This window comes from Aethalodelphis obliquidens, unplaced genomic scaffold (genome assembly GCF_003676395.1).
Source record: "Aethalodelphis obliquidens isolate GAN/ISIS:26980383/991018 unplaced genomic scaffold, ASM367639v1 scaffold79, whole genome shotgun sequence".
NCBI classification, from domain to species: Eukaryota; Metazoa; Chordata; class Mammalia; order Artiodactyla; family Delphinidae; genus Aethalodelphis; species Aethalodelphis obliquidens.
Window position 1 is genome coordinate 6,091,845 of NW_020838023.1, and position 19,487 is coordinate 6,111,331.

The 19,487-nt window shown below is 40.8% G+C and overlaps 1 protein-coding gene across 4 annotated transcripts in view; it reads right to left on the reverse strand.

Annotated features, from left to right (window-relative positions):
- SAMD12 (sterile alpha motif domain containing 12) overlaps positions 1-19,487 on the reverse strand; it is a 410,733-nt gene that overhangs the window by 225,703 nt on the left and 165,543 nt on the right. For 2 of the 4 annotated variants that reach the window (XM_027092573.1, XM_027092569.1), the window contains exon 3: positions 1,581-1,710. In XM_027092573.1, coding sequence (XP_026948374.1) covers positions 1,581-1,710 — 130 coding nt within the window. Of the gene's footprint in view, positions 1-1,575; positions 1,711-19,487 lie in introns of all 4 variants that reach the window. The other 2 variants (XM_027092572.1, XM_027092570.1) reach the window with 2 other exon arrangements.

Consider the following 19,487-nt stretch of genomic DNA (forward strand, 5'->3'; position numbering starts at 1 on the left):
TAATGTAGCTCAGCGTTATTTAGAGACTTCCCTGGTGGTGAAGTGGTTAAGAATCCGCCTGCCAGTGCAGGGGACATGGGTTCGATCTCTGGTCCAGGAAGATCCCACATGCCGCAGAGCAATTAAGTCCGTGCACCACAACTACTGAGCCTGCGCTCTAGAGCCCACGAGCCACAAGTACTGAGCCCACGAGCCACAACTACTGAAGGCTGTGCACCTAGAGCCGGAGCTCTGCAACAAGAGAAACCACTGCAATGAGAAGTCCGCGCACCACAACTAAGAGTAGCCCCTGCTCGATGCAACTGGAGAATGCCTGTGTGCAGCAATGAAGACCCAATGCAACCAAATAAATAAATAAAAATAAAATTAAAAAAAATGTTATTTAATATTAGAAGGCTTCTTTCTCCAAATCAAGTTTTCTGTGCAATTTGAATATGTGAAACAGACACACCTATCTCAACCCAAAGCATGTCCCTCTGGCAGCCTCTAGTGCAACCAAGGGCTCCAAGGAACGCACTTTGAAAACCACCCATCTAGTCCTGCTCTAAGGAGGTACGATCTGCCCCAGATTTTGAAGCTACAGGGTAAGAACTGAACTGCAAAAATAAATGCTTTCTGCTTGACGTGACCCTTTTCAAAGTGACGGGAGTGAATATAGAGGTTAGCATTTCTGAAGATGCCAAGTATGAGTTTGGAAAGGGCTTGGCATCAGGTGTGCTGAGCTACTCGACAGCAAGTCCCTTTCCCACTAGAAGGTCAGTTTTCGCTTAGAAAAAAGAAGAATCTGGACTGGAATCAGGTCTTCTCAACACTTTTTCCCACCTTGAAGCACAGTTTTGGTGCACAGAGCATGTTCCTCCATCCTATCTTTCATTATAGGGTTTGCAGAAGAGGAGGGTGGGAGGAATGGTACCCACGATCAAGCAACATCTCAAGGCAGGTGGGCAGGCGAGGTCTGCAAAAGACCCCCTTACTCTGATGGGCTCCCACCGTGGACCTATCCGCTCCCTCCTACCCACTCCATTCTCCAATTGAGAGACACGATCCTACAGGCTTTTACAGTTCATTATGCTGTCATATTTCCTGCTGCCAAGTGCTTCTCAACTTCCACATATAATACTCGAAGCCCCTTGATTTAAAGGGAGTCTTAATTTGTGCTTTGAGGGTATTCATCTCAGGGGCACTGAGTTAGTATTATTATATTCAGTCCAGAATTTTCCTATTTAGAAAACTTTTCTTCTTAAAACATCTACCTACGGACCCTGTAACCAAATTAATTTGAAGGATCTCCTCCCTTTCTTTACTCTAGGACTGCTACACTCTTATTTTCTCTAGGATCCCCCAACCCCTTACCCTGATTACCACATACTTTTATACTGGACACTCAAAATCCATGTTCCCACTTATGCTTGTTAAGTAGCATGGCGTGCCCGGATCTGGAATTTATCGTTCCTTTTAAAGTAAACCCATGCCAGACAATTTCAGCAGGGAGATGCTTTTTCATTTTAAGGGTGTGGGAAAGGCCATTGAGATGGGAAGAGGGAGAGGGAGTGAAATATTTCAGATACTGCATACTTTACCCGTTATGTCATGCTGTTTGAATGACTCACTGTAGATCTGATACTGATTCGGACAATGTTTCTTCAGCCACTTGCAGACATCCTGCTGAGTCCACAGAGCCACTGGTTTTGACAGCTTCACCGTAGCCGACTATAAATACAGAAGGAAAAGAAGATCTGTTAGTGCCAGCCTCATGCCTAGAAAGGCACTGCTGTTAGAAGTCCTCTAGTGTGGTAAAGGCTACAGGCTGGATTCCCTGAAGATAAACATCTGACTCTTGTCTTCCTCTGAGCCTCTGCAGAACTTCTCCATGCCCCTGAAAGCCAGAAAGAAAAGGTCCAGGTGGAGAAGGCCATGAAAACTACACCTATTCTCAGATTCTCTCTACTGGGAGAAGTCCCCAGGAAGTAGTGTTTTCTGATGACTCCTCTAACAACAAGACAATTAGGTTGCTAAGCAATTGACTGAATTTTAGGGGTGAAACAGCTGCCCCCAAGTGGCCTTTCTCTGTATCCCAAGAAAGTGTCCATTTCTCACTATCCTCTGATATCTCTAGGACCTAGGATAACTGGTCCCAGCAGGTGCTAATAATTATTTTAGGAACGAATGTTATAGGCTTTAGATACCTACATATGAATAGCTCCCGAGAGCTCTGGATTTAGGGTGGCCCTGTAAAGTCTAGGAATTAGTTATGCACAGTAGGTAAGGAAAAAGTCAATTCCACCAGCACGTGGGGAATGGTAATAAGATAATGAGTGTAGCTAGACTTCATGTAGAAGCCAACTAGCCGGAGTCATTTATTGCTCACTGGATCTTTCAGGGAGGCTTATGAAACAAAACGGAACACGGAGGTGCAAAGGACCCAGCCTTTGACCAATGGCAGGTTAGAAATACATTCATTCATCGACAAGCATCAACTGTGCTAGACGCTGGTCTGCCTCATAGATCCCAGGGACTTGGCTGAGGCTAAGTGAAAGCTTACCTAGCTATAATCTTTATCATTCTGGATCAGGATTTTAATACAAGTAGTTCTCTAAAGGATGTTGGACAGTACACAGACCTGACCTTAAATATCACTGACCTCACTAGGGATCATTCTCTTTCACTTCTCTTTCAATCTCTCAGATTATGTGAAGGGGAGAGCCTTGATTTTGTATGTGTGATTTAACATCTTTCTAACACCTGCTAACATGATCTTTGACAAAGAGAGGGCTTCCTTCAGCCTCGGAACTGTCATTGGAAAGCAGAATTTTCATCTAGCATATAATAACTGCTGTGTTTTACTTTTTTTATATTTAAGGTTACCTTTATTTTATGACAAATAAATTATGGCAAAAATACGTTCTATTTTCTGTAGTAATACCTAGATTGCTTTTAAAACAAATTTGAGTTAATAAAAACCTGGGTCATTATTTACAACTGCCAAGATACAGAAGCAACTTAAATGTCCATCAATAGATGAATCGATAAAGAAGATGTGGGGTGTGTGTGTATATATATAATGAAATACTACTCATCCATAAAAAAGAACGAAATTTTGCCATTTGCAGCAACATGGATAGACTTTGAGGGCGTTATGCTAAGTGAAATAAGTCAGAGAAAGACAGATACTGTATGATATCACTTACATGTGGAATCTAAAAAATACAACAAACTAGTGACCATAACAACAAAGAAGCAGACTTGCAGATATACAGAACAGACTAGTGGTTACCAGTGGGGAGACGGAAGAGGGGAGGGGCATGATAGGAGGAGGGGACTATGAGGTACACACTAATAGGTATAAAATAAGCTACAAGAATATACTGTACAAAACCGGAATACAGCCAATGTTTTATAATAACTATAAATGGAGTATAAGCTTTAAAAATCGTGTCTCATTATACAGTACACCTGTAACTTACAATGTTGTACATCAACTATACTTCAATAAAATGGGTCCATTTTAAGAAAAATTAAGGAAACAATAATACAGATGGTAATAGTAAAAATAGTGGAAGTGAAATGCAGGTGATTCAAGTTTAGAAAACGGTGTTCAGGTGTTATTTTTTATTAGTATATTTTGAATTGTATGATTCTTTGGGCCATCACTTATAAAATAATTACAAATAAAACATCGTTTTTTACTTTGTGCTGTGGTATTTTTTTTTCTTTCACTCTCAGGAGTGGCAGATTGTATTTTTCCAAAGATGATTTTATATATGCACAGATACATACATACACACATACATATCTCCTTTTCACTGATTGTGACTTTCATTCCTCCACCGATATTTGGGGTTGATGTTGTCTCTGTTTGAATTTTGACAGGGTTCATGGAGGGCCTGGCCAATGGAGTACAGCAGAATTGATGCTATCTGTGACTTCTGAGGCTACATCAGAAAAGAGACAGAGCTTCTGCCTGGCTCACCCTCTCTGGCACTCATCTTCAGAACCTGGCCACTATATTGTGAGGAAGCTCTGACCACATGAAGAGACCAGGTAGAGGAGTTTTGGGCAATCCCGCAGCTTAAAGTCTCAGCTGACAGCTACCACCAACCCTATCAACTGTCAGACAAATGAGTAACCAAGCTTTAGATGATTCCAGCTACCAGGATTCAAATCTTCCAGCTCAGACTTCCAGACGCCATGATGCAGAGACACACATAATCCACTAGCAACATGTATAGTTGTCTTCCACCATTAAGTGTTGGGGTAATTTGTTTTGCAACCCTAGTAACTGGAACATTCAGTGAGGATACAATAGTTATGACTGTGCTCCCTGGAGTGCCTTGCACTTAACAGGTGCTCTACAGAGCCACAATGAACAAGCGAAGAAATTAATGAAATGAAACCATTCTCACTGAGTCTGAGCTCACAGACCTGCCTTACTTTTAATCAGCAGCGAATTTCAAGTCTAGCCCTCGCTGCTCTACCCCGACTGTGTGCTGCTCACGTGGCTCCTGATCAAACTTGTCCGTCTCTCCCTTCCACTCTGCATACTCTAGTCACAGACTGCCAGCCATCTTCCCTCTAATCACTGCATACAACCATATCAGTTGCTTTCCTAATTTTGATGAGAAAGAAGGGCCTCTGGCATGGATGGTGCAAATGAGTGCATGCTTTGTTGTTGTTTAGCTTTTTCCCTTTTGCTAGTCATCACTTTTCCCTCGCATGATTAGGAAACCAGTTTCAGCTCTTTTAGCTAGGAATGCACTTCCCACCATGTTTCACAAGTCAGCACCTCTGAATCTGCCTCCTTCCTGCTCTAAAAATTTTCCTTCAGATTAGCTGAATGAGTTCTTAGCTGACACATCATTGCCCTGAAACCCCTTGCAAGTTTCTCGCAAGTAAAGCTAATCACATCTTTTGAAAACTCCTATAAACCAGTCACAGAAGGCTGTAAATTAGGAAGGGAAAGGCAAGAAGATAAGTTGCTTATACCTCAATTTACCAAACTTCCTGGGAGGTCATTCTTTAACTTGCTCATTTCCTAGGAAATGGAACATCCTCAGCTCCTCAGACAAGTCTCATCAACTGGAGATTCGGGGGAGATTAATCCAAACACAGCAAGTCAACTCAGAATACATCCTCACCAGCTTACCATGTACTCTCGTGTTATAAATTTCCTTTGATTATAAATCCAGGTGTTCTGAGGCTAACAATCCAGGTGTTGCTTTGCTTTGCCTTCACAATATACTCTTACTCAGCAGTAATCTGGTGTTACATGCTTGGACAGCAATAAACACAAAGCTTCAGGTACAGATTTTTAAGACCACACGAACCTGCGGGGATCTGCCTCCATGTAAATAGGCATAACAAATACAGTGGGGAGGGATAGATTCCTACCATTAATAAGCCCTGTCTATCTCTTACTCAGATAGTGATACATGTATCGGCCCCATTTATCAACTGATTCTTAGCTTTGACTCTAATATGAACTTGTTATTAGTTTGCTACACATTAACTTTTTTTTATCTGAATAATTATTTTCTTAACATCTTTATTGCAGTATAATTGCTTTACAATGGTGTGTTAGTTTCTGCTGTATAACAAAGTGAATCAGCCATACATATACATACACCCCATATCCCCTCCCTCTTGCGTCTCCCTCCCTCCCACCCTCCCTATCCCACCCCTCTAGGTGGTCACAAAGCACCGAGCTGATCTCCCTGTGCTATGCGGCTGCTTCCCACTAGCCATCTATTTTACATTCGGTAGTGTATGTATGTCCATACCACTCTCTCATTTCGTCCCGGCTTCCCCTTCCCCCTCCCCGCATCCTCAAGTCTGTTCTCTACGTCTGCGTCTTTATTCCTGTCCTGCCCCTAGGTTCTTCAGAACCATGTTTTCTTTTTTTAGATTCCATACATATGCATTAGCCTACGGTATGTGTTGTTCTTTCTGACTTACCCCGCTCCGTATGACAGTCTCTGGGTCCACCCACCTCACTACCAGGACATGGAAGCCACCTGAGCGTCCATTGACAGACGATGGATAAAGAAGATGCGGCCCATGTACACAGGGGACTATTACTCAGCCATACACACTAACTTGTGAAGAGCCGTCGTGGACTTCAGCTGCCTCAGTGCGCGCTGCCGAGATTCTCTAGTCTCCGAGCAGACTTTTGTTTGTTCCGCCTCAGCTGCTCGCCTAGCAGCCCAGGTCAACCTGTGCTCCTCTCCCTTCTGTCACGATGCCCCCAACCCCAACAGCAACCAGGCTTGGGGAGTGAATGCCATAACCAGGCTCTTTTCTTTCTTTCTTTTTCGTTTTTTAATCGAAGTAGAGTTGACCTACAATGGTGTGCCAATCTCTGCTGTGCAGCAAAGTGACTCAGTCAGCCATAAAAAAAGAACTAAATAACGCCATTTGCAGCAACATGGATGCAACTAGAGAGGATCATACTAAGTGAAGGAAGTCAGCAAGAGAGAGACACCCACCGTGTGCTATCACTTATCCGTGGAATCTAAAAGATGGCACAAATGAACCTATGTATAAAGCAGAAACATAACCTGATTTCTGATTTCCACGGGCCGTTTGGAACAAGCACGTGTTAAACGCACATCAATCTCTTTATGACATTGTCCCGCTGGGAGGTGCAGAGTTGTCCAGTCTTCGTAGCTCCATAGTGTTACTTCAACTCTCCTCCTTTCCTCTGCCACCCAACACCCATGCCTCTCTCCGCACCCAACGTTAGGTAATTTTCTCGAATGTGCTGCATTTTATTTCTCCCCCACAGAAGGAGCCTAAACCGAAATAACAGTTTGTAAAGCAAAGAGATAGCATTTCATATTCAGCAGAAAATAATAAAAAAAAATCTTGCCCAAGGCAAACATCAGAAAAAGCACTTGCCCCATTTCTTTCTCTACACTCAGGCCTGCTACATCATTCTCTGGATTTCCATCCCTGGAGACACTTTTGGTTTGTTCTGCTGCCCCTGAAAGAGGCCGGAGGCAGTTCGTTACCTTCCCCATGCATTGTAACACCACGCGGAATTCTAGGCATTTTCTTTCTGAATTGGTCCTGGCCTTTCTATAGACAATCTGAATGTGTATTTCAGATGCCTTCACGTTCTGTTTTTTTTTTTCTTTTAGCATCTTTATTGGAGTATAATTGCTTTACAATGGTGTGTCAGTTGCTGCTGTAAAACAAAGTGAATCAGCTATATGTATACATATATCCCCATATCTCCTCCTTCTTGCATCTCCCTCCCACCCTCCCTATCCCACCCCTCTAGGTGGTCACAAAGCACCGAGCTGATCTCCCTGTGCTATGAGGCTGCTTCCCACTAGCTATCTGTTTTACATTTGGTAGTGTATAGGGGCAGGACAGGAATAAAGACACAGACATAGAGAATGGACTTGAGGACACAGGGAGGGGGAAGGGTAAGCTGGGGAGTGAGGGAGTAGCATTGACATATACACACTTTCTGTTTTACAGAGACCTCACTTTATGCAAAAGACACATTACATTCCTGAGGGAAAAGTTGTTTGCAAATTGCTTTATTTTGCAAGTCATTCCTACTTTAATTTACCCTTATTCAATAATTTCAGCTACATTTTACAGTAACTTCTGATTTGTATTTAACTGGAAAGAGTTCTCAAGTTTTAAGTTCTTTAAGGTAAACCTGAAGCATTTCTGCTAAGTAATAAAAAATGTTTTAAAGAAGTTTGATATTGAAAGAACATATCAATATTACAAAGTGCTTTTAAAGTTAAATTTTATCTTGTAATTCAATTATCCCTTATTTGTTTTGCAATATAAATTCTCTTTTAAATTACTGTGTTTTGATTTATAAGAGAATGCTGAAATTTTAAGTCCCCAGTAGTTGTACAACCTCTTAAGGAGCTAAGCTTACATGAAGCCCAGTGGTTGATTGTGAAAAAATAGAGAAAGCAAAGACTGTTGTTTATTTCCACTGGCAGGACAAAGCAAGCTTTATGGCCAAATATCAGGAAGTGGTAAACATACTTGCAGCATCTCATTATAAGCAAGCATTTGCAAACTCTAAAAATGCTTCTTCCTTCTCTTACCATCTTGCAATGTTTTTTCTTTAGTTCTAGGTCTTCTTTTTATTGGCTTCTATTGTGTCATCTTACTCAAGATTGGAAAAAGGAGGGAAGAGAGGGGAGAGGGGAGAGAAACACACACACAAACAATAACCTATTAATGTATATTTTAGCAGCTTTTATGCTGTTTACCAAAAAAAAGGGCCTCTAATTATCAAGAAGGATGGGCTAGTTCACAGAATACTTGGCATTTAATTAAATAATTCTTAAGTACTAATAATACCCTCTTCTGCGACCTGAACTCTTTCATGGGAAAACTGGTTAGACAAATTTTAAAAGGTATCTCTTCTATTGTATTCTATCCCCAGGGTAGTTTATAACATCCACCTGGTCACTTTTGGGTTCAACCCAAAATATCTTATGATGAATGACACTCTTAAACCTCTTGTCTTCCCAAGAGAGGATATCTCACTGCTAGAAAGTTTCCAGGTAGAAGCTGAACACCTTTCCTCCTGGATGAATGAAAGATTCATTTCTTTCACATTTTCTAACTTTGATCACTGCTTTAATATCACCTGGATCACTTTATGCTTCCTAATTTGTGATGCTGATCTCTCTGAGCAGTATGACACCTCTGAGTAGCAGTAGTGGCTAAGCAACTTCAGTAATTTTTCCAAGTATACAGTGTGGCACTGATTAGTTTCTTCAATTGTTTTCCATACAGCAACTGTTTTAGATCTTTGACTTTCCAGTCTCCTCCACAGGGCATTGTAGCTTGTTAATATTTCCTTCAAAAGGCAGGGTCTTAAATATGATGAATGAAATGTGTTATTAAGCCTAAAACTTCATTACTACTGAGTCATATCATCATTGACTATACAAGACTTAGGGGCAAGTTCTAAAACTTTGTGTTTTCTTTAAATGAATTTCTGTCAAGCTACAGCTCTCTTATCCTGAAGGTAGATTTCTGTGAACCTCAATTTTGCAGGTTTCAATTCATCATTTGAGATCCTTATTAAACAGGGTACTTGGTTATTCTCCCATATCTGCCCCACCCATGTAAAGAAAAGGTCTCTGAGGTCCTCAATAACTTTAAAGACTGTAACAGGGTCCTGGGATTAAAAGTTTGAGAACCACTGTTTTAAGGCATCATCATGGTGGTGTCATTGAAGGAAAAAAAGACATCTGGCTTGACATAATTGTTTTCCCTTAATTTGTCCATATTGAATTTTTGATGGCTTTTTTCCTTCCTAAATGCTCAGAATCACAGAAACTGAAAGTGTGAAGGAACCTAAATAGTCAGTATGTTCAAGTTTAAACCCAAGGCAAGAGTCCAATCCACTTTAAGACATCTATCAATAAAATGGTGACTAGTAAACCTGGGCCATGATGGATATATCAAGGGTGTGTGTGTGTAAACAACTTGACTTGAATACATAAAAAGCAAATGTCAATCCCTTAACTGAAAATAATGACTACATTTTTCTTTTCTCTTTTTTTTTGAAGCTGCACAAGAGCTAAAGAAATCTAGATCTAGATCTGAGAAAATGATGATCTAGATTCAAGACCCTCCCTGAAAATTTACAGCATTAGAAAATGCATCCTGCGAAACACACCATTATTCCTTTGCTATAAGCGTTAGTAGTTTAAAATGGTCCTTTGTGTCAAAGCCAAAGTCAGACTTCCATCATCTTTCTCACTGATTTTTGAGTCCTACTTCTGGAGCAATTCAAGACAAATCTCACTACCCACTGCACTGATTTCCAGTCCACACATCACACTGGTGCTGTCCGTGGGATCACATCTTTTAATTGTATGTCTCTCTCTGTTGCCTCCGCAGAGTAAAGAATCAAACATACAACTGATCACTTCACAGTTCCATCTGCAAACCTAGGAAACTTTTCTATTTCAACTTGTCCAAAAATGAGCTCCTGTTCTTCCTCTCAAAACTGTCTTCTAGGGCTTCCCCGGTGGCGCAGTGGTTGAGAGTCCGCCTGCCGATGCAGGGGACATGGGTTCGTGCCCCGGTCCGGGAAGATCCCACATGCCGCAGAGCGGCTGGGCCCGTGAGCCATGGCCGCTGAGCCTGCGCATCCGGAGCCTGTGCTCTGCAACGGGAGAGGCCACAACAGTGAGAGGCCCGCGTACAGCAAAAAAAACCAAAAAAACGTTTAACACAGCCTTAAGCAATCTGAGCACGTAGTATCTTTGATGCCACCTTTACTACTACTCTTTCCTTAATACATGTGCTCCCACTATACCAGCCTTCTTGCTGTTGCTCACAAATGCCAACTATACCCGCTCCTCGTTTTGCCTGAAACGGTCTTCTCCCAGATACCCACACAGCTAATTCCCTCACTTCCTTCCAGGCTTTGTTCAAATACTACCTTTTCAATAAGTCCTATCTTAATCTCCCTAATTAAAAATGCAACATTCTTCCCTCAGGCTTCCAACACTCATTAATTACCTTGTTCCACTGCTTCCTTCTCCATAGTAAGTATTGGCTAACACACTACAGAGCTAACTTATTTTGTCTTTTGTTTATTATCTGTTTCTTTCCACTGGCTTGCAACCTCCACAAGGGCAAGGATGTTTTTTATTTCACGAAGAATCCCACACTTTAGAACAATGCCCGGCACATAGCAACAATAATTTGCTGAAGGAATGAAACAACGGTCTGTCCATCATATATCACGGCTCCTATAGCCTTGAGTGTCAGAAAACTGGTTCAAGTCCCAGCTGTGCTTTTGACATTCACAGGTTGGGAGTAAAACAGGCTTTCCTCCAATAGATTTCTCTCATATTGAGCCAAAAATGCATCGACTTTCCAACACTATAATTCTTAGCAAGGTAGCTCACATCTCTGATCCTCACTTTTTTTCTTTTTTGAATGACATGAAGAGTGATATAATGAAAGAACTTGGCATTTGGAATCTTGCAGACCTGGACTGAAGGCTGGCTCTGGAGTTCACTAGTACTGTGACCTTGGGAAGGTCACTAAACCTTTCTAAACATGCTCCTCAATATGCTGGAAATAATTCCTCTCTTGTCCTTGGTAGAAGGATTAGAAGTAGTTTATCTAAATGCTTAAAAGTGCCTGCCACATAGATGTGCTCAGGAAGAGTTATCTCCACATCCCTTGAATGGCATCAGTACACTCTCCTGCTGGATTCCCAAGCCCGATTTGGGGAAGCAATAGTGCAGTGAACACAGACAGTCCTCGGAGTCCAGCTGACTTGAGCTGAGTTACAGGCATTGTGAGATGGTGTTAGGTGTACTGAGCTAAGACCTGAAGAAAAATAGCTGATAGGAAAGGAGAAGGATGAAAAGGCAGTAGTGGGAAAGGTAGGTATAGGAGCGGGGAGAGAGTGAGAACATGTAGAAAAAGGAAAGAAAAAAAGATGGAAAAACAAAGATACCAAATTAGGAGACACAAGGCAATGGTCCTCCTTATTCAGGCCGGCTTTGCTGCAACTACACAACTATCACCTCATGTCTTCCAACAATAGGTTGTGCCAGTGGTTTTTCTCGGACTCGGAGTCAGCTCTTTCTTGTCTCCAGGACAGTCAGGCACAAAGTGTCCTAATTCCACACCAAAGATATGGCCCAGATCCCCCAGGCACCTAACTATTTATAAAGGTGCACATCTAGATGTGTGGACTCTACCACTTACAAGCTGTGAAGCAGATGCTCGCATGGAATGCTGGTTAGGATGTGCTGCATCCCAAATGTGCGCTACTGGGTATCAGGGCTTCTAACAATAAAACCTCACGGAGGGACTAAACAGACAGGCGCAGGCAGTCAAGAGGAGACAAGATGCCTCTGGCATCCCAGATGGCTCTGGTTCCCAAGGCCTGCCTTTCTTATCAGCCCAGATTGTGGCACCTGTCACGTGGAACACGAAGGGACAGGATCACACTGTACTGTGTGCCTGCTCGTGGTACAGTGGGAAAACCCATCACTCATCCACCCAGACAAGCACACCCTACAGGGGAGATGCTATGCCTGCGAGGCGCCAAGGCACGTGTACACCCGGAGCACGTACCCCTGCGTGAGTGCTGAATGGACAAAAGCAAAACTGAAAGCAAACAGGAACGAGAAAATCGGTTGTTGATCATCATTTCATAAGTTTACAAAAATTCCTTTGGAACAACAGTGTGGTAGATTGATAGCAAAAATGTCCTCAGTGCAAAAAAAAAGAAAAAGAGAAAAAAATGACCCTTTGCAATATGACCTGCGGTCATTAGGTCACAAGGTAGCATCTGTTTCTCCATCTCTTGAGTCTAGGGGGGGGAGAGAAAGGAGCTTGTGGCTTGCTTTGATCAAAAGAACAAGGCAGATGTAAACACTGCTATATTTAAAAAGGATAACCAACAAGGACCTACTGTAGAGCACGGGGAACTCTGCTCGGTATTACGTGGCAGCCTGGATGGGAGGGGAGTCTGGACACATGTATACATATGGCTGAGTTGCTTTGCTGTGCACCTGAAACTATCACAACATTGTTAATCGGATATACTCCAATATAAAATAAAAAGTAAAAAAAAAAAAATAACAAGGCAGAGGTGATGATGGGCCAGGTCCAGAGGCCCTCCGTGCTTAGACATTCTTCTTGCTCCCCTGAAATTGCTAGGAGAACAGGCCTGGTGAAGTTGGAGCAAATCAGGCTTCGGAACGTGGCAGGGGAGGATTAATGCCATTCTAGACATAATATTAGGTACATTTCTGTAACAGCATATGGGAAGAATTGTTTTAAGTACTTTAGATAAATTGTCTTTAACCTTCCCAACAATCTACAATCCTCCCAACAATCTACAAAGTAGTTTTTATTTTCAGTTTATAGAGAAACAGGCTTAGAGGGGTAAAGTAACTCATCCAAGGTCACACTGCTAGTGAACTCAAACTCCATGCTTACTCCATGCTATCACTCTGGCCTGATGGACACAGGGGAAAAACGTGGATCATGATATCACTTTGGCTTGACGGATGTAGGGAAAAAAAGATGTGACTTATCTTACTGAGGTTCTCAGTGCTAGACTTCTGTGATTGAATCAATGAAGGTAAATCTGATCAAAACCAACTCTGCCTTTGTCATAAGCTGGGTATGCCAAGCTTAGATCTGGGATCAGCCCCAGTCATGAGACCTCTAGTCCAGGGCTCTTTCCATCCTCCTTATTATGGAAGGAGGCACATATTTTGCACTGTACAGTGGGGCAATGCTCATCTCTGCCTCTCAACTACATGACCAATAAAATGTGAATAAAAACATCTCTCCCCATCTTACAAAGTTGTTGTGAAGATCAAATAAAATAATCAAAAGGCTGAGTTTTCACGTTGGATGATTTTACAGAAAAAGAGAGGGCCGACGGGTCTTAGGGAAATTGAGGGTACCATGCTATTGGGACTCAGGAGAAAACAAAAGCACTAAGAAAATGCTGCTGCAACTGTATTTAGCAGGGACAGGATGGGGACTTGGGATTGGAGAGCCTAAAAACTCTAGAATCTGGTAGGGTAGGGGCCAGTCTATGTAAAGCTTCTAATACTAGTGTTAATTGGCTTTAAAATTCAAGCCTACATAAAGGATAGTCATTCTCCAGGTCCACGACTTCTCGGTGGCAAAATAATTTGTCTGTATATTCAACTGAGCCACATGACAACTTAATTCAGTGGGGGCTGTTATGGACTAAGTGTTTGTGTCCCCCAAAATACCTGTGCTAGGGCCTAACCCTCAATGTTACTATATTTGGAGGCAGAGATTTTATGGAAGTAATTAAGGTTAAATGAGGTCATAAAGTGGGGTCCTGATCCCATAGGATTACTGTTCTTGTAGAACAAGAGACAACAGAGAGCTCTTTGTATCTCTCTCCACAGGATGTGGACACAGCAAGAAGGTGGCTGTCTCCAAGCCAGGAAGAGAGCGCTCACCAGAATCTGCATGCTGGGACCCTGATCTTGAACTTCCAGCCCCCAGAACTGTGACAAAGTCAATTTCTGTTATTTGAGCTACACAGTTTGATGGTTTTTTGTTATGGCAGTTCAAGCTGACTAATAGAGGGGCAAACTTTAATTCAGATAAATGGGTCAGGTGGACAAAATAGTGTGACAATTGAAGATTGATAGAGCTTTGAAAATCTTACTATTTACATATAATAGGGAAGAGAATAAAATGGAGGTAAGATGCATTATATGATAAAAGCAAAAACACTTCCTTATATATTTACATATTCTTTTAAAAAACTTATTCATACAACTAAAGAAAATTTTACCAGGATTTATCTCATTAACACAATTACTTTTATCTTTATAAACTATTCTTCCAGAATCCATGTCCATGCACGTGTTTTTAAGGCCACATTTCCCTCTGAACAAAAACTTATGCACGTTTACTTGCTTACCAATTTAGGTCATTCTTATACTTCTATAGTCATACTGTCTATTTGTAACCTTCTTGTTGCTATCAAGGAAAGCATGCACATGTTTTTTTAAAAAGTTATACAAAAGAGCTTATTGTGAAAAATACAAGTTCCATCTCTTCTCCCTGGAAACTATTATTTCTTCAAAGTTGAACACATACACAGTCTCACTCAAATACCTCCCTTCTCCAACCCCAGTTGCAATTTCCAGGGCCAACCTCTTAATGGTTCCTCTTTCAGTCTCTTTAATTCATCAGACTTAGAGAATTACCTGTGGACACCCCGATGAGAAAGATGAGGAATTAGCACACACAATGCTGCCCTTTCTCCTTCATTTTCCTTGGTTTGCTCTTTGTATTATTAACTTTATCTCTTAATTAGTTATCTTTGTAGCCTTAATATACTTAAATATAGATTTCCCAAATAAGCTCCTTTTAATTTTTTTCTATGGCTGTTAATTTCCTTCTTACATTTTCAACTCTTGTCCATCCCCTTCCAAGTCCCCCTTTGTCATCTATAGGATTATTTTTATACTGTCATGCTTAACAGCGCATATTTTGCCCTACAACCTCTATTTGATCTGCTATATTATGACTGCAGATTGATTCAAAGTTAAAAAAAAACAGTAACCAGCATTTACCTTATTATGACTGTGTAAGTACTGTTCAAATGTTGAGCCAGTTAGTCTGGTATGAATTATTTTTTCTTGTATCATATTCTGAGCAGTCCAATGTCATATCTGCTGAAAATCTCAAAGAAGTTTCCCAACATGGAAACGAAACAGACTTTCTTCTCTTACGTGCCAGCAGTTGCTTAAGTTCATTCCACAATTTAGCACGCTGTTCCTACATACCATCTGTATTTTCATCAACATTGGGGTCAATAAACTATGGCCTCTTGGACAAACTCCAGCGCACTACTACCTACTTCTGTGTGGTCCACAATCTAATTAATCATGGTTTTTATATATAAATGGTTGAAAAAAACCCCAAAAGAATAGTACTATGTTACGATGGGTAAAAGTTAAGTAAAAATCAAACTTCAGTATTCATGAAATTATCCTGGAACATGGCTACGCCCATCTGCCTCCGTGCTACAAAGTTGGAGAGAATGATTTTGACAGAGACTGAATGGCTTGCAAAGCTGAGAATATTTACTACCTGGTTCTTCATAAAAAAGTTTGCCAACCCTTGTTATAAACGGTGAGAGATTTTTCTTCAATTTCATCTGCACAATCATCTACTAAATTTTAAAATTTATTTCAAAAATTGCATTTTAATTCCAACGGGCTGCCTTATTCTCTAATGTGTTCTTTTTTCCGAAGCTTCCAGGACTTTTTCTTTTTATTAATTTTATTTTTTTGGTGGTATGCGGCCCTCTCACTGCTGTGGCCTCTCCTGCCGCGGAGCACAGGCCCTGGACGCGCAGGCCCAGCAGCCATGGCCCACGGGCCCAGCTGCTCCGTGGCATGTGGGATCCTCCCGGACTGGGGCACGAACCCGCGTCCCCTGCACCAGCAGGCAGATTCTCAACCACTGCGCCACCAGGGAAGCCCTCAGGACATTTTTTATAAAAAACATCTTTACTGGAGTATAATTGCTTTACAATGGTGTGTTACTTTCTGCTGTAACAGCAGGAACAAAGGAAATCAGCTATATGTATACATATATCCCCATATCCCCCCGCTCTTGCATCTCCCTCCCACCCCTCTAGGTGGTCACAAAGCACCGAGCTGATCTCCCTGTGCTATGTCGCTGCTTCCCACTAGCTATCTATTTTACATTTGGTAATGTACATACGTCAATCCTACTCTCTCACTTCGTCCCAGTTTACACTTCCCCCGCCCCGTGTCCTCAAGTCCATTCTCTCTAAGTCTGCGTCTTTATTCCTGTCCTGCCCCTAGGATCATCAGAACCATTTTTTTTAGATTCCATATATATGTGTTAGCATATGGTATTTCTTTTTCTCTTTCTAACTTACTTCACTCTGTATGACAGAATCTAGGTCCATCCACCTCACTAAAAATAGCACAATTTCATTTCTTTTTATGGCTGAGGAATATTCCATTGTCTATATGTGCCACATCTTCTTTACCCATTCATCTCTCGATGGACACTTAGGTTGCTTCCCTGTCCTGGCTATTGTAAATAGAGCTGCAATGAACGTTGTGGTACGTGACACTTTTTGAATTATGGTCTGCTCAGGGTATATGCCCAGTAGTGGGATTGCTGGGTCACATGGTAGTTCTATTTTTAGTTTTTTAAGGAACCTCCATACTGTTCTCCATAGTGGCTGTATTAATTTACATTCCCACCAACAGCACAAGAGGGTTCCCTTTTCTCCACACCCTCTCCAGCATTTATTGTTTGCAGATTTTTTGATGATGGCCATTCTGACTGGTGTGAGGTGATACCTCATTGTAGTTTTGATTTGCATTTCTCTAATGATTAGTGATGTTGAACATCCTTTCACTTGTTTGTTGGCAATCTGTATATGTTCTTTGGAGAAATGTCTATTTAGGTCTTCTGCCCATTTTTGGATTGGGTTGTTTGTTTTTTTGATATTGAACTGCATGAGCTGCTTGTATATTTGGAGAATAATCCTTTGTCAGTTGCTTCATCTGCAAATATTTTCTCCCATTCTGAGGGCTGTCTTTTCATCTTCTTTATGGTTTCCTTTGCTGTGCAAAAGCTTTTAAGCTTCGTTAGGTCCCATTTGTTTATTTTTGTTTTTATTTCCATTTCTCTACAGGGTAGGTCAAAAAGGATCTTGCTGTGATTTATGTCATAGAGTGTTCTGCCTATGTTTTCCTCTAAGAGTTTGATAGTGTCTGGCCTTACATTAGGTCTTTAATCCATTTTGAGTTTATTTTTGTATATGGTGTTAGGGAGTGTTCTAATTTCATTTTTACATGTAGCTGTCCAGTTTTCCAAGCACCACTTATTGAAGAGGCTGTCTTTTCTCCACTGTATATTCTTGCCTCCTTTATGAAAGATAAGGTGACCATATGTGCGTGGGTTAATCTCTGGGCTTGGTATCCTGTTCCACTGATCTATATTTCTGTTTTTGTGCCAGTACCATACTGTTTTGATTACTGTAGCTCTGTAATATAGTCTGAAGTCAGGGAGCCTGATTCCTCCAGCTCCATTTTTCTTTCTCAAGATTGCTTTGGCTATTTGGGGTCTTTTGTGTTTCCATACAAATTGTGAAATTTTTTGTTCTAGTTCTGTGAAAAATGCCATTGGTAGCTTGATAGAGATTGCACTGAATCTGTAGATTGCTTTGGGTAGTATAGTCATTTTCACAGTGTTGATTCTTTCAATCCAAGAAAATGGTATATCTCTCCATTTGTTTGTATCATCCTTAATTTCTTTCATCAGTGTCTTATAGTTTTCTGCATACAGGTCTTTTGTCTCCTTAGGTAGGTTTATTCCTAGATATTTTATTCTTTTTATTTCAATGGTAAATGGGAGTGTTTCCTCAATTTCTCTTTCGAATTTTTCATCATTAGTGTACAGGAATGCAAGAGATTTCTTGCATTGATTTTGTATCCTGCTACTTTACCAAATTCATTGATTAGTTCTAATAGTTTTCTGGTAGCATCTTTAGGATTCTCTGTGTATAGTATCATGTCAACTGCAAACAGTGACAGCTTTACTTCTTCTTTTCCGATTTGGATTCCGTTTATTTCTTTGCCTTCTCTGATTGCTGTGGCTAAAGCTTCCAAAACTATGTTGAATAAGAGTGGTGAGAGTGGACAACCTTGTCTTGTGCTTGATTTTAGAGGAGATGGTTTCAGTTTTTCACCATTGAGAACAATGTTGGCTGTGGGTTTGTCATATATGGCCATTATCATGTTCATGTAAGTTCCCTCGATGCCTCCTTTCTGGAGGGATTTTATCATAAATGGGTGTTGAATTTTGTCGAAAGCTTTTCTGCATCTATTGAGATTATCATATGGTTTTCCTCCTTCAGTTGGTTTATATGGTGTATCACATTTATTGATTTGTGTATATTGAAGAATCCTTGCATTCCTGGGATAAAACCCACTTGATCATGGTGTATGATCCTTTCAATGTGCTGTTGGATTCTGTTTGCTAGTATTTTGTTGAGGATTTTTGCACCTATATTCATCAGTGATATTGGCCTGTAGTTTTCTTCCTTTGTGACATCTCTGTCTGGTTTTGGTAGCAGGGTGATGGTGGCCTCGTAGAATGAGTTTGAGAGTGTTCCTCCCTCTGCTATATTTTGGAAGAGTTTGAGAAGGATAGGTGTTAGCTCTTCTCTAAATGTTTGATAGAATTCGCCTGTGAAGTCATCTGGTCCTGGGCTTTTGTTTGTTGGAAGATTTTAAATCACCATTTCAATTTCAGTGCTTCTGACTGACCTGTTTATATTTTCTATTTCTTCCCGCTTCAGTCTTGGAAGGTTGTGCTTTTCTAAGAATTTGTCCATTTCTTTCAGGTGGCCATTTTATTGGCATTTAGGTGCTTGTAGTCATCTCTCATCATCCTTTGTATTTCTGCAGTGTCAGTTGTTACTGCTTTTTCATTTCTAATTCTGTTGATTAGAGTCTTCTCCCTTTTTTTCTTGATGTGTCTGGCTAGGGATTTATCAATTTTGTTTATATTCTCAAAGAACCAGCTTTTAGTTTTATTGATCTTTGCTATTGTTTCCTTCATTTCTTTTTCATTTATTTCTGATCTGACCTTTACGATTTCTTTCCTTTGGTTAACTTCGGGGTTTTCTTTTTTTGTTGTTGTTCTTCTTCTTTTCTAATTGCTTTAGGTGTATAGTTAGGTTGTTTATTTGAGATATTTCTTGTTTCTTGAGGTAGGATTGTATTGCTATAAACTTCCCTCTTAGAACTGCTTTTGCTGCATACCATAGGTTTTGGGTAATTGTGTTTCCACTGTCATTTGTTTCTAGGTATTTTTTGATTTCCTCTTTGATTTCTTCAGTGATCTCTTGGTTATTTAGTAGCATATGGTTTTGCCTCCATTTGTTTGTATTTTTTACAGGG